This window comes from Nannobrachium achirus (genome assembly GCF_963921795.1).
Source record: "Nannobrachium achirus genome assembly, chromosome: 19".
Taxonomy (NCBI): domain Eukaryota; kingdom Metazoa; phylum Chordata; class Actinopteri; order Myctophiformes; family Myctophidae; genus Nannobrachium; species Nannobrachium achirus.
The window spans coordinates 18,719,483-18,739,528 of record NC_137826.1 but is presented as its reverse complement, the minus strand read 5'-3'; the positions used below and the strand labels follow the sequence as shown (position 1 = coordinate 18,739,528).

Sequence of the window (20,046 nt, the reverse complement as noted above, 5' to 3'; positions counted from 1 at the left end):
CACGCGCGCACACACACACACACACACACACACACACACACACACACACACACACACACACACACACACACACACACACACACACACACACACACACATACACACACACACACACACACACACACACACACACACCATGACAATCTAAAGGCTACTCTTGTTGTCAGAGCCTGCTGTCAGTGTTCTTGTGAGATGTAATTAATATAAATGCGTTAGCAAACATGGGCCGTAGCATTGCTTTGGCAGACTAAGTGCACGGACGCCTTGTTGCCAAGATAAAGACGGAAGCTGTATTGGTAACTTCACAATCTAAAAAAAACAATACTCAAAATGTTTTAATTGCACAAACAAACATCTTATCCAAAATAACTTGTTATTTTGGATAAGATGTTTGTTTGTGCAATTAAAACGCTTGACATCTCATTAAAAATCCTTCTTGACAAAAAGCTATGGAAGTTAGTATGAGACACACTTATGTCCGGGTTTTGTTTATTTATAAAAATGATGTGGCTAATAATTGACAGACAGCATTAATAAATGAAACATTATTCAGTCTGTGCCCAGAGGGCACTCTGCCCTCCCGTATCCATATCCTCACCCTAATCTCAACACAACATCAAACCCATGCCTGAGCATAAACACAACTAATTATAACATTATAACTAAACAATCTGCAACATAAAGTAATGCCATTATGGTAGTCCATTTTCAGTATGTACCGGTATGTAATAACATAACCATTTGTATGTAGGAAAAAAGATCCTTTGTGGGACTTGAGAACAGCATCATTTGTACATTTGTACTCCAAACATTGACGTTTTCTAACCCAACCTTACTGAACCAGATGTAAAATACAACCATAGATGGTAGAGTGGAGAAGGCAGAGGATCTGAGGCCAGAATATCCACTATAAAACATTTCTGTACATGCTATTTAATCAATGTCTTTATGACACACAGGGTGTATTAAACAATGCAAAACATTTTAATAAAAATTCCAGTGGGATATGGTCGTTTACTAGGGCTAGATTAGCCACATTTTTGGCATCAAAACGTATCTCTAATTTAAGGGTTTTGAAAAACGCAGAAGCAACATTTAAGCTTCTAGGATTACATCACCAAATCGAAAACCGAATGTGAAAGATCATAATCTCATTGATCGTTCTTTTTTGTTGTTGAAATATCCAGTTACTAGAACAGTTTAAATCCAATCATACTTTTGAAACCCTGGTCCTTGCAGTGCATTGCGTTCTTGGGCTGGGTTTTGTCCTCAATGAAACAATGATGGATCTACTGTACCCTCTCTAGGGCTATCCTGTTACTATGTCTTCATTGTGCACTGCTAAACACACCACGGAGGAACAAACACTTCTTATGTAATCCAAACATGCTTGTTAGCTCACTTCATTCATCGCGTTGTGCGTGAGATCAAAACAGTCAAAAGAAATGCAAGCCCCTGGGGACACAATGGTTACATGTATTATTCATTCATCGATTTCTGTGTTTTGATGAGGCACATGATGTACTGCAGGGTCTTCAATGTTTTCAGGCCAAGGACCCCTAAGTTGAGAGAGAGATGAAGCGGGGACCCCCACAACCTTTTCAGAGATAGTTTCATTGTTTGACAGCACAATCATCAGTGTATTTTGGATTCATGTCAATTTGTGTTTTCAGATATTTAACCACTTGAACCGTCAATACTTAATAAACTTGACCTTTCACTCTGTACTTAGTCTGCTCTTTTCCCCCTCTACACTAAAGCTCTTTGCCGAAAATAGCTCTGCGAGGCGTTGTGAGCTTGTAGATCAGCTAATTTCGTCTTAAGTTCTCAGAATATGGACGGTAGGGTTCAAGTGATTAATATAAAAAGATCACACAAAGATTTGGAGGACCCCCTGTAGTAACTGTGAGGACCCCCTAGGGGTCCCGGACCCCCTGTTGAAGACCCCTGATGTACTGTACTCACCCTGTGCGCTGTTAGGTATGTGTGTTGTCTGCAGCTCATAGGCACTCTCTTCCCATTGGTCCTCCTCCCTGTCCCCCTCTCGGTCCCATGACACCTTGTGGGCGGGGCTATGTTCTGAGCGACAGGGCGATGCCGACGGGAGATTGGGTGCCACGCTGCACACGGCCACGCCCCTCCTGATGGCCCCGCCCCGGCTATGAGGGCCATCTGACAAGAAGCTGCTCAACTGATGGGAAGGAGTGTGCCACACACACACACACACACACACACACACACACACACACACACACACACACACACACACACACACACACACACAAGCCATCATCAAGGTGTCTTTTAATCCAATGCATTCTCGCATCGAGGTTGTACTTCGGTGACCAGTTGGACAGCATCTGACCAGGTGTCAGACAGGCTCCCCTGCTGTGTCACCTGCTTCGAATGTTATCATCCGATAGCATCGGAGATTATCACTTCTTATCAGACGATATTATGGAGCTAGTAGGGCCATGCTCTGCAGACTGTAGCGCTTATCAGCCGAGTGTATGGACATGCTCTGCAGACTGAAGCGCTGCGCTTCATAAGTAATGCATTGCACCTTCTAGTGGTCAAAGGAAAAAAAATCACACTTGTGTGAACTGAGCGGTGGAGGCTGTGTGTGTGTGTGTGTGTGTTTCCCCCCCCCCCCCACACACACACACACACCATCATCATACCTGGCTGCATTCACTGGACATAGTCCTGTCTCCATCCACGAGGGCCTGGTTGCAGTGTCCTCCTGGCAGTGGGGAGTGTGTATTGGGCCGCACCATGACCTGAGGAGGGCCTCCACTGCCCGCTCCTGCTACGTCCACACCGTAGCAACCAGCGGTCACCGGGGAACCCGGCACGCGCATGGCCTTGAACTCGATCCCCTCCGCCCCCATGCCGGTCTTACGCAGCATGTAGCTGGCCTCTGTGGAGATTGCCGACACCCCCATCATCGCCTGGGTGCCCGCGCCGGGGTCCGACCCTTTCCTGAAGGTGAGCTTCTTCCTGAAGGTGACGAAGAGGACGGCAAGGAGGAGGATGACGAAGACGAGGACCCCGATGCCGATGATCTCGCCCGGGCCGATGTAGGACAGGAGCTCTGCCTGGGAGCAGTGATGTCAGTGTTATATACTCACATTAGAGTTATTAACTGTTGAAGAGGGGAGGTGATAATCTGTCTAAGGCAGAAGTGATAATTACCTTCCTTTGGCCTACTGAAAGGTGGATTTTCAGGCCTGTTTTAAATGAAGCCAGTGATTTCTTTAAGGATGGATCCACAGGATCTGTTAACTTGTATTTAACTGATAGTAGTTATGCAGTAGGCGTTTACCCGTAGTCTAATTTTTTTCCTCTCTCTAGACAGGTTAGAACTATAGATGTGTGACTAAATCCAGCATACCAACAATGAAACAAAGCGCACTTCTTACTTTCAGTTTCCTTATTTCCACCCCCCTACTGTATGCACTCGCGTTTGTTAGTGCGTGCATGTGTAAAACTAAACTTGGCAGTGGCACACCTGAGACACCTCGTATAGTGACATGGCATGCCAGACTTTTAATTAAATTATCCATTGAAAGCAGCGCGTAGTCTGTTCATGAGGAAGAGGGCCTTACTTTCTTTCATAAGTTTGGTGTAGCTGTTCCTATCTTCAGAATACATGTATTGAGTTACTAACTCTGGTGTACAGAACAACCAGTAAGATTAATTAAGAGCAGGGGGAACAACAACATAATTACATTTACAGTGAAACAACCATTCTGACCTTTCCATGACAACGATACAAACCACAGTGACTTGATTGCCAGGCCAAACTAAGTTCTTGAAGCTATTGATCAGTTTTCAAGCGCAACACTTTCACTACCTTAAGCAAGAAAATATTAGTTTTGTTGTTCGTTTTGAGTCACTTTATTAATTTGCCCCTTTAAGGCTGAACCGAGTTAACAGTAAGTACTCATGTGTAAACTGAAATCCTGTGTAGGCTTGCGAGTATTGTTACTATACCTGTGTGTCGCCCCCTGGGTCGCCTGGGCTTTGATCTTCACAGAACTGATCGCCATACACATCAGAACAGTTACAGTAGAACGCCCCGAACGTGTTCACACACTCTCCTCCGTTCTCGCACCCTTCCAGCTCACACTCATTTACATCCTCATCACATCTGAAAAAAACGACAGTCAGAAGACATTAAGGATATTATGCAGCATACAGCAGGGCATTACGAGAAGCAGGCTGATACGTGTGAATCTGCAATAAATTAACCACTTATAACCTTGGAGAAGAATTATTCATTATACTCTATTGTTATTATGGTTGCTTGTAGCTAAACTTAATATTTTACCATCACTTATAATGCTTATATAACAAATTATGATATTTGATAGCTTGTAAGAGCCTAGATGTCTCCACTAGGCCTGATACAGTAGTTATTGTTTATGTTACAGCCTGTCTTGTTATGGTTCAGCTTCTCCTTGAAGCAGCTACAGTATAACTATGGTCTGAGCCATGTGTTATTGTAATAGGAGACACCTATTGCTTAATCAATTGCTGATTGATCCATCATTCCACAACAGCCTCTATACTTACGGACCAGAGTTGCAATGCATTTGGTGCGTTCTTTGTCAATTTACACCAAACATCGCCACAAGTCGTAAGCTTGTAGATGGGCTATTTTCGGCCAAATGTTACCCCCTAGAATAGGCATGCTGCAGTTCAAGTGGTCAATACCTGCCTTTAAGAAACAACTCCACGATGAATATAGTGAATACAATGTACTTTATAATATCTGTAGGTTTAACCCATTTAGGCCTAGGATTATTGAATGATTTAACTATGGAAAAATAGCAGATCTACAAGCTCACAGCGCGGCACCGAGTGCCGCGCTGCGAGCTTGTAGATCTGCTATTTTTGAAAAAGTCGTGAAAATGTGTGCAAATCTTTGAATATGTATTTTTAAAGTGAACGTTTGTAACTCAAATTTTGCTTCTGGGTGGTCCCCGGAACTAAATATTTTGAGATGGGGGTCCGTGGCCAAATACATATCATTTTGGGGGTCCTTCACATGAAAAGGTTTGAGAACCACTGACATAGTAGTCTCTCAAGAACAGACTAAATGAGCTCCAGTTAAGTGAAAAGGACCTTTTCTTTGATGATGGCCAGCCAGATTGCTGACATAGAAACACAGGTTTTTCAAAAAGTCTTAGAAGGATTCAAAAGACACTTATAGAATCGGGTCAAAATTCAAATCTTCACGATTTTCCAAAAATAGCAGATCTACAAGCTCGCAGCGCGGCACTCGGACAAGCAGCTCTACATTTGCCCACAGTCATGATTGGACAGCCAACTGAAGAATATTGTTCCTCCGAAACAATTGTGGGGGGAGTTGTGTGGAGCTTCAAATGCACAAAGGTATAGGCATCAAAATATACTTAAGAGTATCAAATTAAAAGCACTCAGATGGTCCTAATATTGACAAGCTTTTTCATAAACAGCAGCTATACAAGCTCACAACATGTCACAAATTGTAGATCAGCTTCTTACGATTATTAGTCAAAGCATTAACTGTTTCATCTATGTTTTGTATTAATAATAAAATCTGCAAAAAAAATAACTAAAGCTGTCAAATGCTGTAATTGTAGCGGAGTAGAAGTAATGAAAAATGAAAAGCCTGTCCACCGATTGGTTGTGATATCTCCCTGACAACCAACAACAACCAATAAAACGGCTGGGTGTCCCTTCAGGCTATAGGATGTAAATCCTATAGCCTGAAGGGACAGTCAGCCATTGGTTGTTTTTGGTTGTCAGGGAGATATCACAACCAATCGGGATCCTAAAACCCAAAAGTTAAATTTCTACAAAACTACAAAACATTTCTCAAAGAAAAGTACAAGCACACGAGTCCACAGTAAGCTGATTCTAGGTGTAAGTATGTAGGAGTTGAATCGTGCCAAAGTTTTGAGGAGAACTTGACTGACTGACTGATAGATAAATATTTGTTTCCATAAACTTATTTGAATATAGGAAGCGAATTATCAGAAATGCGCATTAAGACAAAGTTAATTTAGCCTGTTTCCATTAAACTGATGAAATGCGATTCTTGGGAAATCCTGCCTGGGTCCGTCTGACAGACCTGCTGTAAATACTTCCCGTGGGCTTGCACACAGTGCACAGAGCTGGGATGGGGCTGATTTTTTCAGACCGAATCCGAGACGTGAGCAGCACTGCTGTGACTCGCTGTACACTCATCCTGCAGCGTCGCAGATGCGAGCTGCTGTGAGCTTGTAGATCGGCCACTTTTGGCACGTAACACGATTTGATGACGAAGGGTTAGCCAGGATTTACTTGGATGATGTGACGGTGACGGACGAGGCTTGCACACAACAGAGCCGCAAAATAAACACCCAATGCAAGGTACACTAGTAGGGAACACAGCGCTAACAAGTTGGTAGCTCCCTTCAGCCAAATCGATATCATGCAAGTTCAATGCATTTTCATTCAAAACTAACCCTAACCTTAACCTCTATGGAAGTGTCGCCACTCCGACAATAAGAAGTCAATGTCGGAGTGGCGATATGCCGAAATGAAGTCACCGCACTACAGGGCTTCAGACTAACTGTTTTCAGCATTTTAAAAAGTAGCTTAACGATATCAGCAGCCAGAGAACACACTTAAGACAATAACGTTCTGAGTTAAGAAACAGTGGCAGTGTGGCCACTGACAATCAAAATAAATAACAATGTACTATTATAGTACTACTACATGGTCAAAACAAGCCATTTCCTTCCCCCCAAAATGCTGCTGCTGCAGCAGCGCTCATTGTGCGCTGCCAGGCAGGCAGGCAGCGAGCAATCGCACTAGCAGCAGCATTCTCAACAATAAAACACACAAAATCGGGGGGGTGGGGGCATCATTTGGATTAGATAACAACTAAATTGCTGGGGGTTTTCTTTCTTTTTTCTTTTTTTTCAGAATTTTTTTTCCCTGACTTTTTTTCTTTTTTTTTACCCACCCTGTAGGAACCTCTGATGCCAAGGGCCCCTGGGCACGTGCCCAAAGTGCCCATATTGTAGATCCGGCCCTGCCTCCTAAAAGTAGCCCCTATGCGGCCGCCTTTTGGACATTTCTCACAGGGTGTAATGTTAAAAAATCACACCCGTGTGAACTGAGCACCCGTGTGAACTGAGCGGTGGTTTTACCCACCAACCCTTTTCTTTTTTAGCTGACTTAACAGCAAATCGAAAGAAAACACAATTTCCATTTATTTATATATTTTCCCTTGCCGTTGCCAGCCGACAATGTCTGTGTAACAACCAGGAAATGCCTGGTGAATAACTGAAGTGAATGTAGGGAAGAAGGCATGAAACTTGGCGAATCCGTTTTTACTTTTAGGTGAAGTATAAAGATATCTGTTATCCTTATCCAGTGATACACGTCTCTGTAAATCACAGACTCACCTTGTCAAGAACAAGTCTTTCTTTATGCTGAAAGTTTTGAGAAATAACTGTTGTGTATACCTTTCTGTAGCAATATTGAGAAGTATGAGGCCACACAACTCTTGCACTTTTGCAACAATGCAAAAATGTATTAAAAAATACAGGAAACCAACTTAAATCAGTTGGTTCAAGTAGTTCAAGTGGTTCAAGTATGTGAAAGTCAATACTGACTAATTGCAACTGTGTTTATGCATGCCAGTGGCAGGAACAACACAAACCGTATAAATGATGAAGTGGGATGTTTTTTTTTCTGGCTTCTTTTCCCCAGACAAACACTCTAGTCCAGGGCTACTCAACTCAGGGGCCTCTCTGCAAAATGCAAAAAGTCCAAGGGCCACAAGCTAAAAATGACGGCCCAATTTTGGATGTTTAGCCAATGATTTTGTAACACACTACATGAGTAGTCTAAAAATTAAGGAAAGCTCAGAAACATGTAGCCACATTTCCATCTATAAGGCCAAACCTCATTGAACAAAATTATTGTCATGGAATGATTAAGATTACGTTTCTTCTTTTGGAACAAACAAATTAGCAAAAGTGTATTATAAAACAAGTCAAAAATGATTTCCTATAGTGGTTTTGGAGAGAAACTGAAAGATTACAACAGAAATTATTTGTCCACACTGAAAGTAGACTAAATATATTTATTGGTATGACCATGACGGGCCGCATAGACGTGCCACAGGGGCTGCATGCGGCCCCCGGGCCACAGGTTGAATAGCGTTGCTCTAGTCTAAATGCTTTTCAAGAGAAAGTACTTTATGCATTATTTGTTTTTATAAGTGTCTGTTCCCTGGGTTCAAAACCATGTTCTTGGTAAGCGGTAATTAAGATCTTGATTGAAGTTAATGACCTGGTAGACTGGAACACAAGCAAGGACATTTTTTGATCACCACACAACACAAACCATAAATGGTAATAGTTCATGGTCTTCTATTTAAATCAGCCACACACAATCACCAGCAGCGGCCATGGCCTTAACTAGGCGAAATTGGCATTCAAAGGGTAACATGTCATTAGGTCGAACACCCTTTGGTCCGACCACCCAAATCTAACCTTAACCCTAACCTCAGTAAAACAATGCCTAAACCTAAACCTAACCCTAACCCTAACCCTAACCTCAGTAACCATGACGACGCTGTTGAGTGATTATCTAACCTGCCGACGCTGTTCGACCCTGCGGGAGTTCGACCTATGGGGCAGTCCCCATTCAAAGCCCACCAGTGTGAAAATTAATTAATCTGAAAATTACTAATTATTAATTATTATTATTATTAATTTATTTATTTATTGAAATTAACACCCAGAAAATAGCCAAAACTGAGCACATTTCGATCTATTAGGGCAAACCTCATTTGAAAAAAAATAATTAAGAGTATATGAAAGCCTTTTAAAAAAAAGTTTAAGTTCAGCAGATGAGGAACAGAACAGGGTGCTTGTATATTAAGTGTATTTATTCTTGTTTATTTGTTCAATTGGGAGAGGCGCCTTGGTGCCCATGGGCGCCCAAAAACGTTTTTATTTTATTTAATGTACTTTCATTATTTGTGTGTATTTGTAGGCTACACTGGTGGGCGCCCTTCCTCCCTCATGGTGCCCTAGGCAGTCGCCTACTCTGCCTATATGAGATGTGCTGGAGAAGCTGGACCCCTATTATCAACGGCTTAGTGGTGGAGAGAGTTTCTACCACCTCAGGCAGCTGAGACTCGTAAACTAATTTGGCATGGTGCTAAAGTTCCTGAGTAACTTCTACAGAAGCACTATTGTGGGTATTCTGACTCAAAGTTTCACTGCATGGTATAGGAGCCAGGGGTGAAATTCTGGGCCCTGGGTACAAGGATTCACTGCGGGCCCCCCATGAATGTTCTTCATAGGGAGAGGGGGTTTAACCCATTTAGACTGGGAACACATTATTACGCGTTATGTTGTTCTTTAACTACTGAAAAATAGCAGATATACAAGCTCACAGCGCGGCACCGAGTGGCCACGCTGCGAGCTTGTAGATCTGCTATTTTAGCAAAATCGTGAAAAACACAGATCCTATGTTTCTATGTCAGTGGTGACTCAAACTTTTTCATGTGAAGGACCCCCAAAATGATATGTATTTGGCCACGGATATATATACATATTGTGGTGGTTCGTTCGGACACCGCCCGCCAGGTAGGCCCTGCATGTCAAAGAAGCGCACCCTGGATGGGAGAGCGAGCCCTAGCAGACCAACACACTGTGTGGGCCAAGTGATTGACGGGCGTTACCTGCCGGCCCACACGCTTCATCAGGCACAAGCGTATGCACCTGTGGGCCCCACCCAACACAGGGGTGCATAAGTACTGAGCTCGCTCTCCCCTTCAGTCTGTGCTGGGAGTCTCTGACAAGCTGATCATGGGCAGACAGGCGGTAAGAGCCACCATATTTCCCTCTCCACCGCATGTTACTGTGTAAAGTGCATTATAGTAATGTTCCTTCTACTCATTACTTCTAGGCATGGACTGGGAGCGGACTGACACTGAGGAGTGTGTACCTGGATCAATGAGGAGCGCAAACCTGACTCACTGTGGAGTGTGTACCTATCACTGGAGAGTGTGTACTCGGCGAGCTGAGGAGAAGGACCTGGAAAAGGAGACCACAGCCTTACCTTCCGGACCCCCAGCGAGCCACCCCTATTCCTATTTTGTTGAGTATATCTCACTTCCCTTAAAACCTTACTAGTATCCGGAAATTCTCTGGCCCCAGGCCCATTATACCCCGTGTTCATTTTATTTAGAAGATAGAGAATTAGACGGATTGGTGTAAGAGCGGGCACCTACTCACCTATTACCTGTCACCTGTGGAAAAGAACTATACTCACCTATTACCTGTCACCTGTGGAAAAGAACTATACTCACCTATTACCTATGGGAAAGAAATACTTTACCTGTCACCTGTAGAGAGGAACTATACTCACCTAGCGCCGGTGGGGAAGAGAGACTATACAATGGAATTATACTCGCCTGTTTCCTGTGGAGGGAAACCCCTTTAAAGTAACTCTTACCTACCCCCCCCTGGCCGCCCCACGAAGAGGAGAAACGACAGCCCCGTCCCGGGAAAACCTTGTGTTGATTTATTAAAAGACAATTTCAGTTATTCACATTTATGTTGTTCATTCATGCTACGTTGCATTACAATGCTGTTGTAAAATAAGAACTGTTCAATAAATGCCCGAGTTGGCAACCCTGTCCTTGCTCTCTTGTGCCTTGGTTTGGGTTCAGTCTCCACACATGGTGTGCAGAATACGGGTACTGAACCTCACCTAGACGCAATATGACAACCACACCGGCCCTAGACGCTCTGTTACAGAGCCAGGCCGAATTACAGCAAGCGGTGACTAAATTAATAGAGAAAATCCAAATTGACCAAAACGTTAATCCCACACGTTCGCCTGGAGAAGTGTTAACGAAACTGTCCCCCGATGATGATATTGAAGCCTTCCTGGAGGTGTTCGAGCGCACCGCTGCCCGGGAACGATGGCCCGTCCCCGACTGGGGCAGCATCATCGCTCCCTTCCTCTCAGGAGAAGCCCAACGTGTGTGCCGTGACCTACCCCTGGCAGAGGCCCGTGAATATAGGCGCCTGAAAGCGGCTATCTTGGCTAGTCAAGGTTATAGTATGCCGGCCCGAGCCCAGCGCTTCCATGGGTGGAACATGCAAGCGGCGCTGCCGCCTCGGCCCCAAATAGCCGCTCTCCTCCGCCTAACTCATGGGTGGCTGACTACGGCCGGTGACCCGCCACTGATTGAGAGAATTGTCATAGACAAATGTATACGTTCCCTGCCGCCTGATGCCCGCCGCTATGCCTCACAGGTGAGCCCAAATTCCGTGGAGGCCCTGGTTGCGCTCCTGGAAAATCACCAAGTGAGTACAGAGATGATGAGAAGCACAAAGTCAGAGATTCCCAGAGGGACGGGGGAGGCACGTTACAACCGGGACCGCTCGCGGCCTCCGGCTACTCCCCTGTCGCCTACTACTACGAGACGAGCCGCCACAGAGCGGACTGCCCGAAGCCAACCGCAGACATCACGCCGGTGCTACGTCTGCGGGAAAGCGGATCATATCGCATGGTCCTGCCCGGACCGAGACCGGGACGTATCCATGCCATCCGCCACCGCCGCCTCCGACGGCCGACGCCCCTGCCTTCACTCCGGGAGCCAGCGGCGGCGCCACTCCAACCTGCCGGTGAGAATTGACGGAGTGGACACCCAGGCTCTTCTCGACTCGGGGAGCGTCGTCACGCTGGTACACGCTGAGCATGCCGGGCGTCCCACCTCCAGCCGTATGCCGGTCAGCTGTGTACATGGGGATGTGCGCTCCTACCCAACGACGCTGATACGCGTCCAGGGCCGTGCTTACCATACAGGCAAAATAGGCAGCCGCCTGGGGCCCCCTCACAGCCTGGGGGCCTCATGAGATTATTATTATTATTTTATTTTTTAACCAACATGGCCATCAGGGGGCCCCAGTTGAGCTCTCAACTGTGAGACAGAGAACAGTTGAAGTGAGGGTGAGGGTTAACATTAGCTCATTAGAATCTGAAAAGAGCGTGGCTCTCAAAGGTGTGACCAGAGAACAATGGTCCTGATTACCCAAGCGGTTCTTTTGTGTCTGTTCTGTGATGTCACGTACATTACTTTAACTTTAAGAAGGATCGATGCAGGGAATGGATACATTATTTCTAAAGTGTGTGTATATATTTATATTTAAAAAAAGTTTTGAGGGCCCCCATATTTATATATACATATAATATATGTGTATCAATTCCATTTCATTTTGGGGGCCCCAGATAGTTTGAAGTGGGGCCCGGGATGAGATCAATATAAAAGAAGGGTAAAAAGGGCCTTAACATGAAATGTGATGTTTAACTTGAAATACTTTCACAGGGTTTACTGGGGCTTCTTAAAGATGGCACGCATAGTTTGTATACTGTTTATTTATATTTAACATTTTGAGGGGCCCAAATATATCCATTTGGGGCCTCTCAATCTCTCAAACAGAAACACCCAGGGGGCTCCATGAGTTATCGTCAAATATAAATAAACAGTAAAAAGGCCCTTAACATAGTCATGTAATGTATGTGTTTAACTTCGAATGGATATGTATAGCCTTAACCCACTGACTGTCCTGTGAGACAAACTTTGTCTTTGAAAACCACTGCAAAACATGCACTTAAAAGTTTTTCTTATTCTTATTATAATTACGTTTTTTTAAAACACTATAAGTAATAACACTGATTCAATTCATAGGTTTAATAGTGTATGAAACTTGAGCTGAAGTGTGTTATTTAACATGAAGCAACCATCCTTAGATGACATTTCTGCCACAGACATGCAGCTAATTACCACCTGAAAGAAGTTGGCCTGTCGCTGCAACAATGGGCTCTGATTATCTGAAAAGAGCTTTAATGTCACAAGTTACTTTAGTCTCCTTAAAAATATAAACAAGATTTATACTGTATATATTTATATTTAACGTTTTGAGGGCCCCCAAATTCATTTGGTGCCCCACCAGCTCTCAAACTCAAGCTCTCAATACCCTCATATATAAATAGTAAAAGGGCCCTTAACAAAAGGCTGTTAACATGGTCATGTAATGTAATGTTTAACTCAGTATTCTTATTCTTATTACTTTACCTGTCCTGTGTAAGTTGCTTCTGGTGAGAGAAGTTGAAGCTCATTCTTTATCTTCTATATGTCAAACATTGTGGCCATCCATAGCTGAGTGGTTAGTGAGCCTGCCAAGGGAACCAGATCCCTGGTTGTCACAGGTACGATTCCAGGCCAGGTTAGCAATGTGTTGCAGTGTCCCTGAGTAAAACACTCAACCCCTGTTTTCTCCCTCCTCCTCTTATTATTTTCTCTGGAATTCTTTTGAAAAAGTGCTAGAGTTTATAGGCTATTAAACTTGTGTTATTAAAAAATATATATATATATATTTTTTCAAATAATTAAAAGCTAAAATATAGGAAACAAAATCGCGACCCCTAGAAATTGGTCCGCGACCCGCATATGGCTCCCGACCCAGGGGCCTCAAACTGGGGTTTGCCTGGGGCCTCCAAATCGCTAAGCACGGCCCTGTACGCGTCCAATCCACCAAAGGAGATGTCGAAGTGGAAGCTGGAATTGTACCTAACCTACCGGTCCCACTGCTCATCGGCACGGACTGTGTGCTGTTTGAGAGACATTGGAACCCGGGGGGCAGAGGACCGCCGCGGCCGCGGCGAAGAAGAAAGATCCGGCCGGGCCCCCGTTGGAGGAACTCATTGCCCGCGTGCCCGGTCTTCCGCGCCGACTCAGAGGGACCAGAGAGCGAACCCTCTCCAGACGAGGAGCTGCAGGGAGATGCACCCGAGGCGGACGAAGCGCCGCGGGGCACCTCGTCAGAAGAGCCAGAGCCGGTGGCGTGGCCTGACTTCCCCGAAGAGGAGGATGAGTGCTCTCCGCTCAGAGGGGACTTCGCCACACAACAGTGGAACGATCCGAACCTGGAAAATGCTCGGAGGAACGTCAGCGCGATTGATGGGAAACTATGTGAAGGGGTGAGTGAATTAATTTCCCCCTATTTCTTTGTGCGGAGGGATTTACTGTATAGAGGGTGGCGGAACAACACTGGGGACGTGATAGAACAGCTGCTCGTGCCAAAAGAATATGTCACCAGAGTATTGTATTTGGCCCACACGCACCAGCTGGGGGCGCACCTGGGCGTGAAGAAAACCACCGATCGCATCAATGCACGGTTTTATTGGCCAGGCATAAAACGAGCAGTAGAGGACTTCTGCAAAGGCTGCGGTGTATGCCAGCTCACCGCACCCCGTCCTTTCCAACGTAACCCTCTCATACCTATGCCTATCATTTCCACCCCATTCAGCCGCATTGGTATGGATATAGTCGGCCCGCTCCCCAAATCGGCTCGGGGACACAAATATATATTGGTAATACTAGACTATGCAACTCGGTACCCCGAGGCAATACCCCTGAGAGCCGCTACAGCCAGAGCAGTGGCGCACGAGCTCTTCATGCTATTCAGCCGGGTCGGAATAGCCGATGCCATTTTATCGGATCAAGGCACATGTTTCATGTCTCGCGTCATCACCGAACTCTATAGATGGCTTAAAATAGATAAAATAAAGACCTCTATCTTTCACCCGCAATCGGACGGATTAGTGGAACGCTTTAATAAAAGTTTAAAGCAGATGTTAAAAAAGTTGATAGATATAGATGGCAAAGATTGGGATCGCTTGATTCCGCTGGTGTTGTTCGCCATACGGGAGGTGCCTCAAGCGTCTACGGGGTACTCCCCGTTTGAATTGCTATATGGACGGCAGCCACGGGGGCTGTTGGATATAGCAAAGGAAACATGGGAAAGCCAACCTTCCCCACATCGTTCTGTCATTGACCATGTTGAACAATTACAGGAGAGAGCCAAGAAGATCTGGCCGCTCGTTCGTGAACACATGGAACAAGCGCAGCGCGCCCAGTGCAGGGTGTACAACCGAGGCGCCACGCTGCGGAGCTTTGAGGTGGGCGAAAAAGTGCTGGTGCTCATTCCCACGAGCGAATGTAAATTTCTCGCAAAATGGCAAGGGCCATACGAAATTATGGAGAAACTGGGCCCGGTCAACTACCGCGTGCGCCAAATAGGGCGGCGGAAAACTATGCAAATTTACCATATTAATCTGCTGAAAAAGTGGCACGTTGTGCCTCCTGTCGCTCTCCCGGCCCTACTAACCACTCTCTCCTCTCAGAACCCGCCTCCAGTCCCTATTGGAGAGGAACTGTCCCCAGCTCAGGCGCAAGATATACGTGAGCTTCTGAGCAGGAATGCGGACCGGTTCTCAGAACTGCCGGGCCGTACCCACGCTATTGCGCACGACATCCAAACAACCCCGGGGAAAATAGTGAGACAACGTCCGTACCGTATCCCAGAGGCCCGGCGAGGAGCTGTAAAAGAGGAGGTAACAAATATGCTACAACTGGGAATTATAGAGGAGTCACACAGTGCCTGGTCGAGTCCCATTGTGCTGGTCCCCAAGCCGGACGGCACAATCCGGTTCTGCAATGATTTCCGTAAATTAAATGAGATTTCAAATTTTGATGCTTACCCCATGCCCCGGGTAGATGAATTAATCGAGCGGCTGGGCTCCGCTCGATTTGTAAGCACCCTCGATTTGACAAAAGGCTATTGGCAAGTGCCCCTTACAAAAGAAACCAAAGAGAAAACAGCCTTCTCTACCCCTGAAGGGCTGTTCCAATATACTGTCTTACCGTTCGGGGTACACGGTGCCCCCGCAACATTTCAGAGACTCATGGACCGAGTATTAAGGCCCCATCATCTCTATGCCGCCGCATATTTAGATGACATTGTGATCCACAGCAGCACCTGGGAGAATCACCTCCATCACATCGAAGCAGTCCTGGGAGCTCTCCGACGAGCGGGTCTGACCGCCAACGCCAAGAAGTGCCGAATAGGTCTGTATGAGGCCGAATATTTGGGTTTCACTATCGGGCGCGGGTGCGTAAAACCCCAATTACGCAAAGTGGAGCGTATACGCGAATGGCCCAAACCCGTCAGCAAGAAGCAGTTAAAGTCATTCTTGGGAATCATGTCCTACTATAACAAGTTCATAAATAACTATGCTACCCTTGCAGCTCCCTTGTACGAGATGACCCGACAAAGTCGGCCCAATATGCTGCGCTGGACAGAGGAGACCGAGGCCGTGTTCCGAGGCCTCAAACTGAAGCTCTGCGATGAGCCGGTCCTAAAAACCCCGGACTTCGGTAAGAATTTTCTACTCCACACCGACGCCTCGAACACAGGCCTCGGGGCCGTGCTCTCGCAAGTCATTGATGACGAAGAGCACCCAATAGTCTTCATTAGCAGAAAGCTCTTAAAGCATGAACTTAATTATGCAACGATAGAGAAAGAGGCTCTTGCTATTAAGTGGGCCATACACCACCTACGCTATTATTTGTGGGGAAGGCGTTTCACTCTCATAACGGACCACGCACCATTGAAATGGATGGCTAAAAGTAAGGACACTAATAAGAGAATAACACGTTGGTTTCTGGAGTTGCAGGATTACAACTTTGAGGTGGAGCATAAACCAGGGAAGGATATTCCCCATGCCGATGCCCTGTCCAGGCTCTATGAGGAAGAGCGGCAAGTTTGCGAACCAGTAGCAAACTTAAGGGGGGGGATGTGTGGTGGTTCGTTCGGACACCGCCCGCCAGGTAGGCCCTGCATGTCAAAGAAGCGCACCCTGGATGGGAGAGCGAGCCCTAGCAGACCAACACACTGTGTGGGCCAAGTGATTGACGGGCGTTACCTGCCGGCCCACACGCTTCATCAGGCACAAGCGTATGCACCTGTGGGCCCCACCCAACACAGGGGTGCATAAGTACTGAGCTCGCTCTCCCCTTCAGTCTGTGCTGGGAGTCTCTGACAAGCTGATCATGGGCAGACAGGCGGTAAGAGCCACCATATTTCCCTCTCCACCGCATGTTACTGTGTAAAGTGCATTATAGTAATGTTCCTTCTACTCATTACTTCTAGGCATGGACTGGGAGCGGACTGACACTGAGGAGTGTGTACCTGGATCAATGAGGAGCGCAAACCTGACTCACTGTGGAGTGTGTACCTATCACTGGAGAGTGTGTACTCGGCGAGCTGAGGAGAAGGACCTGGAAAAGGAGACCACAGCCTTACCTTCCGGACCCCCAGCGAGCCACCCCTATTCCTATTTTGTTGAGTATATCTCACTTCCCTTAAAACCTTACTAGTATCCGGAAATTCTCTGGCCCCAGGCCCATTATACCCCGTGTTCATTTTATTTAGAAGATAGAGAATTAGACGGATTGGTGTAAGAGCGGGCACCTACTCACCTATTACCTGTCACCTGTGGAAAAGAACTATACTCACCTATTACCTGTCACCTGTGGAAAAGAACTATACTCACCTATTACCTATGGGAAAGAAATACTTTACCTGTCACCTGTAGAGAGGAACTATACTCACCTAGCGCCGGTGGGGAAGAGAGACTATACAATGGAATTATACTCGCCTGTTTCCTGTGGAGGGAAACCCCTTTAAAGTAACTCTTACCTACCCCCCCCTGGCCGCCCCACGAAGAGGAGAAACGACAGCCCCGTCCCGGGAAAACCTTGTGTTGATTTATTAAAAGACAATTTCAGTTATTCACATTTATGTTGTTCATTCATGCTACGTTGCATTACAATGCTGTTGTAAAATAAGAACTGTTCAATAAATGCCCGAGTTGGCAACCCTGTCCTTGCTCTCTTGTGCCTTGGTTTGGGTTCAGTCTCCACAATATATTCAAAGATTTGCAAATTTTTTCACGACTTTTAAAAAGTAGCAGATCTACAATCTCGCAGCTTGTATATCTATGGACCATCTATATCTATTGGCTACTAGGCCAGTATTCAGATCAGTGGGCCAGTTAATGTCTCTTTGTGATGTCTCTTTGCTCTGTGGGCCGGTGCTACTGAAGATCTGTTGGTGCGAGTTTCGTTCAATCCAGATTCCAGAATCTCAATATATAATACAATATTTATTTATTTATTTTAGTCTTTATTTATAAAGGTAAAGTCTCAATGAGATCCAAATCTCTTTTACGAGGGAGCCCTATTCAATATCCTGTAGGATCAAAGTGTGTGGACCTGCGGTCCTGTCGGGATGTGAAATAATACCTTAGCCTCAAGGGCACGTCAGAAAGAGTGCATAGAACCTTTTTGTATCCAGTAAGACTTTTGAAAAAGAAATAATGGTTTTCTCTGACCCTAGGCTATACACACACGGGAGAGTGTTTTCTGCTGGTGATTCAGGCCATGGCTACACAGAGCTGGATATTTGTGAATCTAGACATTTTTTGGAGCTGTTGGGGCTTGCAGCCACACGAAGCTGGATATTTCGGCTGTGAAACTGGATATTTTTTAAACCGGATAAATAAGTGGAGAGATTGAAAAATATCAGATTCACTGGATCTGTGTAGACAGGGAACCCGGATATCTCTGAAGACTTTACTGTGTGTGTGCTTGTTAGACCTAGATATCTTTGTCGTGTGGACCTAGATATTTTTCTATGTGGATATCTGAAAAACCGAGATATATGAAATATCCAGCTCCGTGTGGACCTAGATATTTTTCTATGTGGATATCTGAAAAAACGGGATATATGAAAAATCCAGCTCCATGTAGCCATGGCCTCAGTCCGAGTGTATCAAAGGTTGCGTTCGGAAGTTTCCTTTCTTTTTGTGCGTTTTATGTGTAAATTAAGATTGAATAGTTTTACAGTTTAGTAGCAGTAGTAGTAGAATAAGTAATAGTAGAAGTAGTAATGGTACTGTAGCAGAAGCAGCAGCAGTAGTAGCAGTAGTAATATGGTGGTGGTACTACTAGTAGCACTTGCCACTTTTATATTATTAAGCACAGTTCTCACAGCTATACTAAAACTTGTGTGTCACTCATTTAGTCTTGTGAAGCAGCTCAGCCCTCTAGTGGTGGCTACGCTGAACAGCTGAGGGAAAACAAGGGTTATTTCAAAGGCAATTCAAGGCTGTAATTAAGGAGGCTTAGTACTGATTGATTGAATTAAAGTGGAAACATTTGTACAATAACAACAGAGCTGGCATACTGGCACCATGCTAATGTGGGGTAGCATGCGTGTGTGTGTGTGTGTGTGTGTGTGTGTGTGTGTGTGTGTGTGTGTGTGTGTGTGTGTGTGTGTGTGTGTGTGTGTGTGTGTGTTTGCATATGCGAGTAGGCGTGTATGAAGTCTTGCGGAGAGGGAGAGAGAGAGAGAGAGAGAGAGAGAGAGAGAGAGAGAGTGTGTGTGTGTGTGTGTGTGTGTGTGTGTGTGTGTGTGTGTGTGTGTGTGTGTGTGTGTGTGTGTGTGTGTGTGTGTGTGTGAGCGTGAGCGTGAGCGTGTGCGTGCGTGCGTTTGTGTGTGTGCGTGCGTATGTGCGTGCGTATGAGTGGATAGATAGAGAGAGGACGGACGGACGCAATGAGAGCAGAAGTCCGAAGTGGCACTGTGTGACAATACGCTGCCTAAATCATAAGTAAACATCCTCATCCTCATCATCATCATCTCTGTCTGCGTAGCACTGAGGCTTAACAACATGTTCTTGACTGGAGGTTCTTACATAAGTCCTACGAGGCCTCTGGGACAGCCGCAGACGAAGGCACCGTCCATAGGCATACAGTCCCCTCCGTTCTGGCATGGGTTGGGCTCGCAAGATGATGTCAACTCTGTCTCACAGCGCCCCCCAGTGTACGCCGTCCCGCAACTGCATGTGAATCCTGATGGGGACATGATGAAAAGGCATGGACGGAATTGATAAAAAATACAAATTCACTAATTACTTCCAGGAGAGCAAATTATTTGACTAAATAAACAAGGGTAGAGAGATGACAGGCAACATTGGTGCCCAGCCAAATCAAACCAGGGACATTGTGAGACTAACTATAAAATGTGTACAAAATAAATTATAATAAACTTGAACTTTAAATAGTAG

General features: G+C 45.5%; 1 protein-coding gene across 1 annotated transcript in view; it reads right to left on the bottom strand.

Annotated features, from left to right (window-relative positions):
- Nucleotides 1-20,046, bottom strand: part of fat3b (FAT atypical cadherin 3b) — a gene marked incomplete at both ends in the record, with an annotated part of 155,642 nt that overhangs the window by 23,436 nt on the left and 112,160 nt on the right. The window contains 4 exons of the mRNA XM_080749287.1: nt 1,966-2,191; nt 2,682-3,098; nt 3,997-4,153; nt 19,675-19,831. Of these exons, the coding sequence (XP_080605413.1) occupies nt 1,966-2,191; nt 2,682-3,098; nt 3,997-4,153; nt 19,675-19,831 (957 nt within the window). The remainder of the gene's footprint in view (nt 1-1,965; nt 2,192-2,681; nt 3,099-3,996; nt 4,154-19,674; nt 19,832-20,046) is intronic.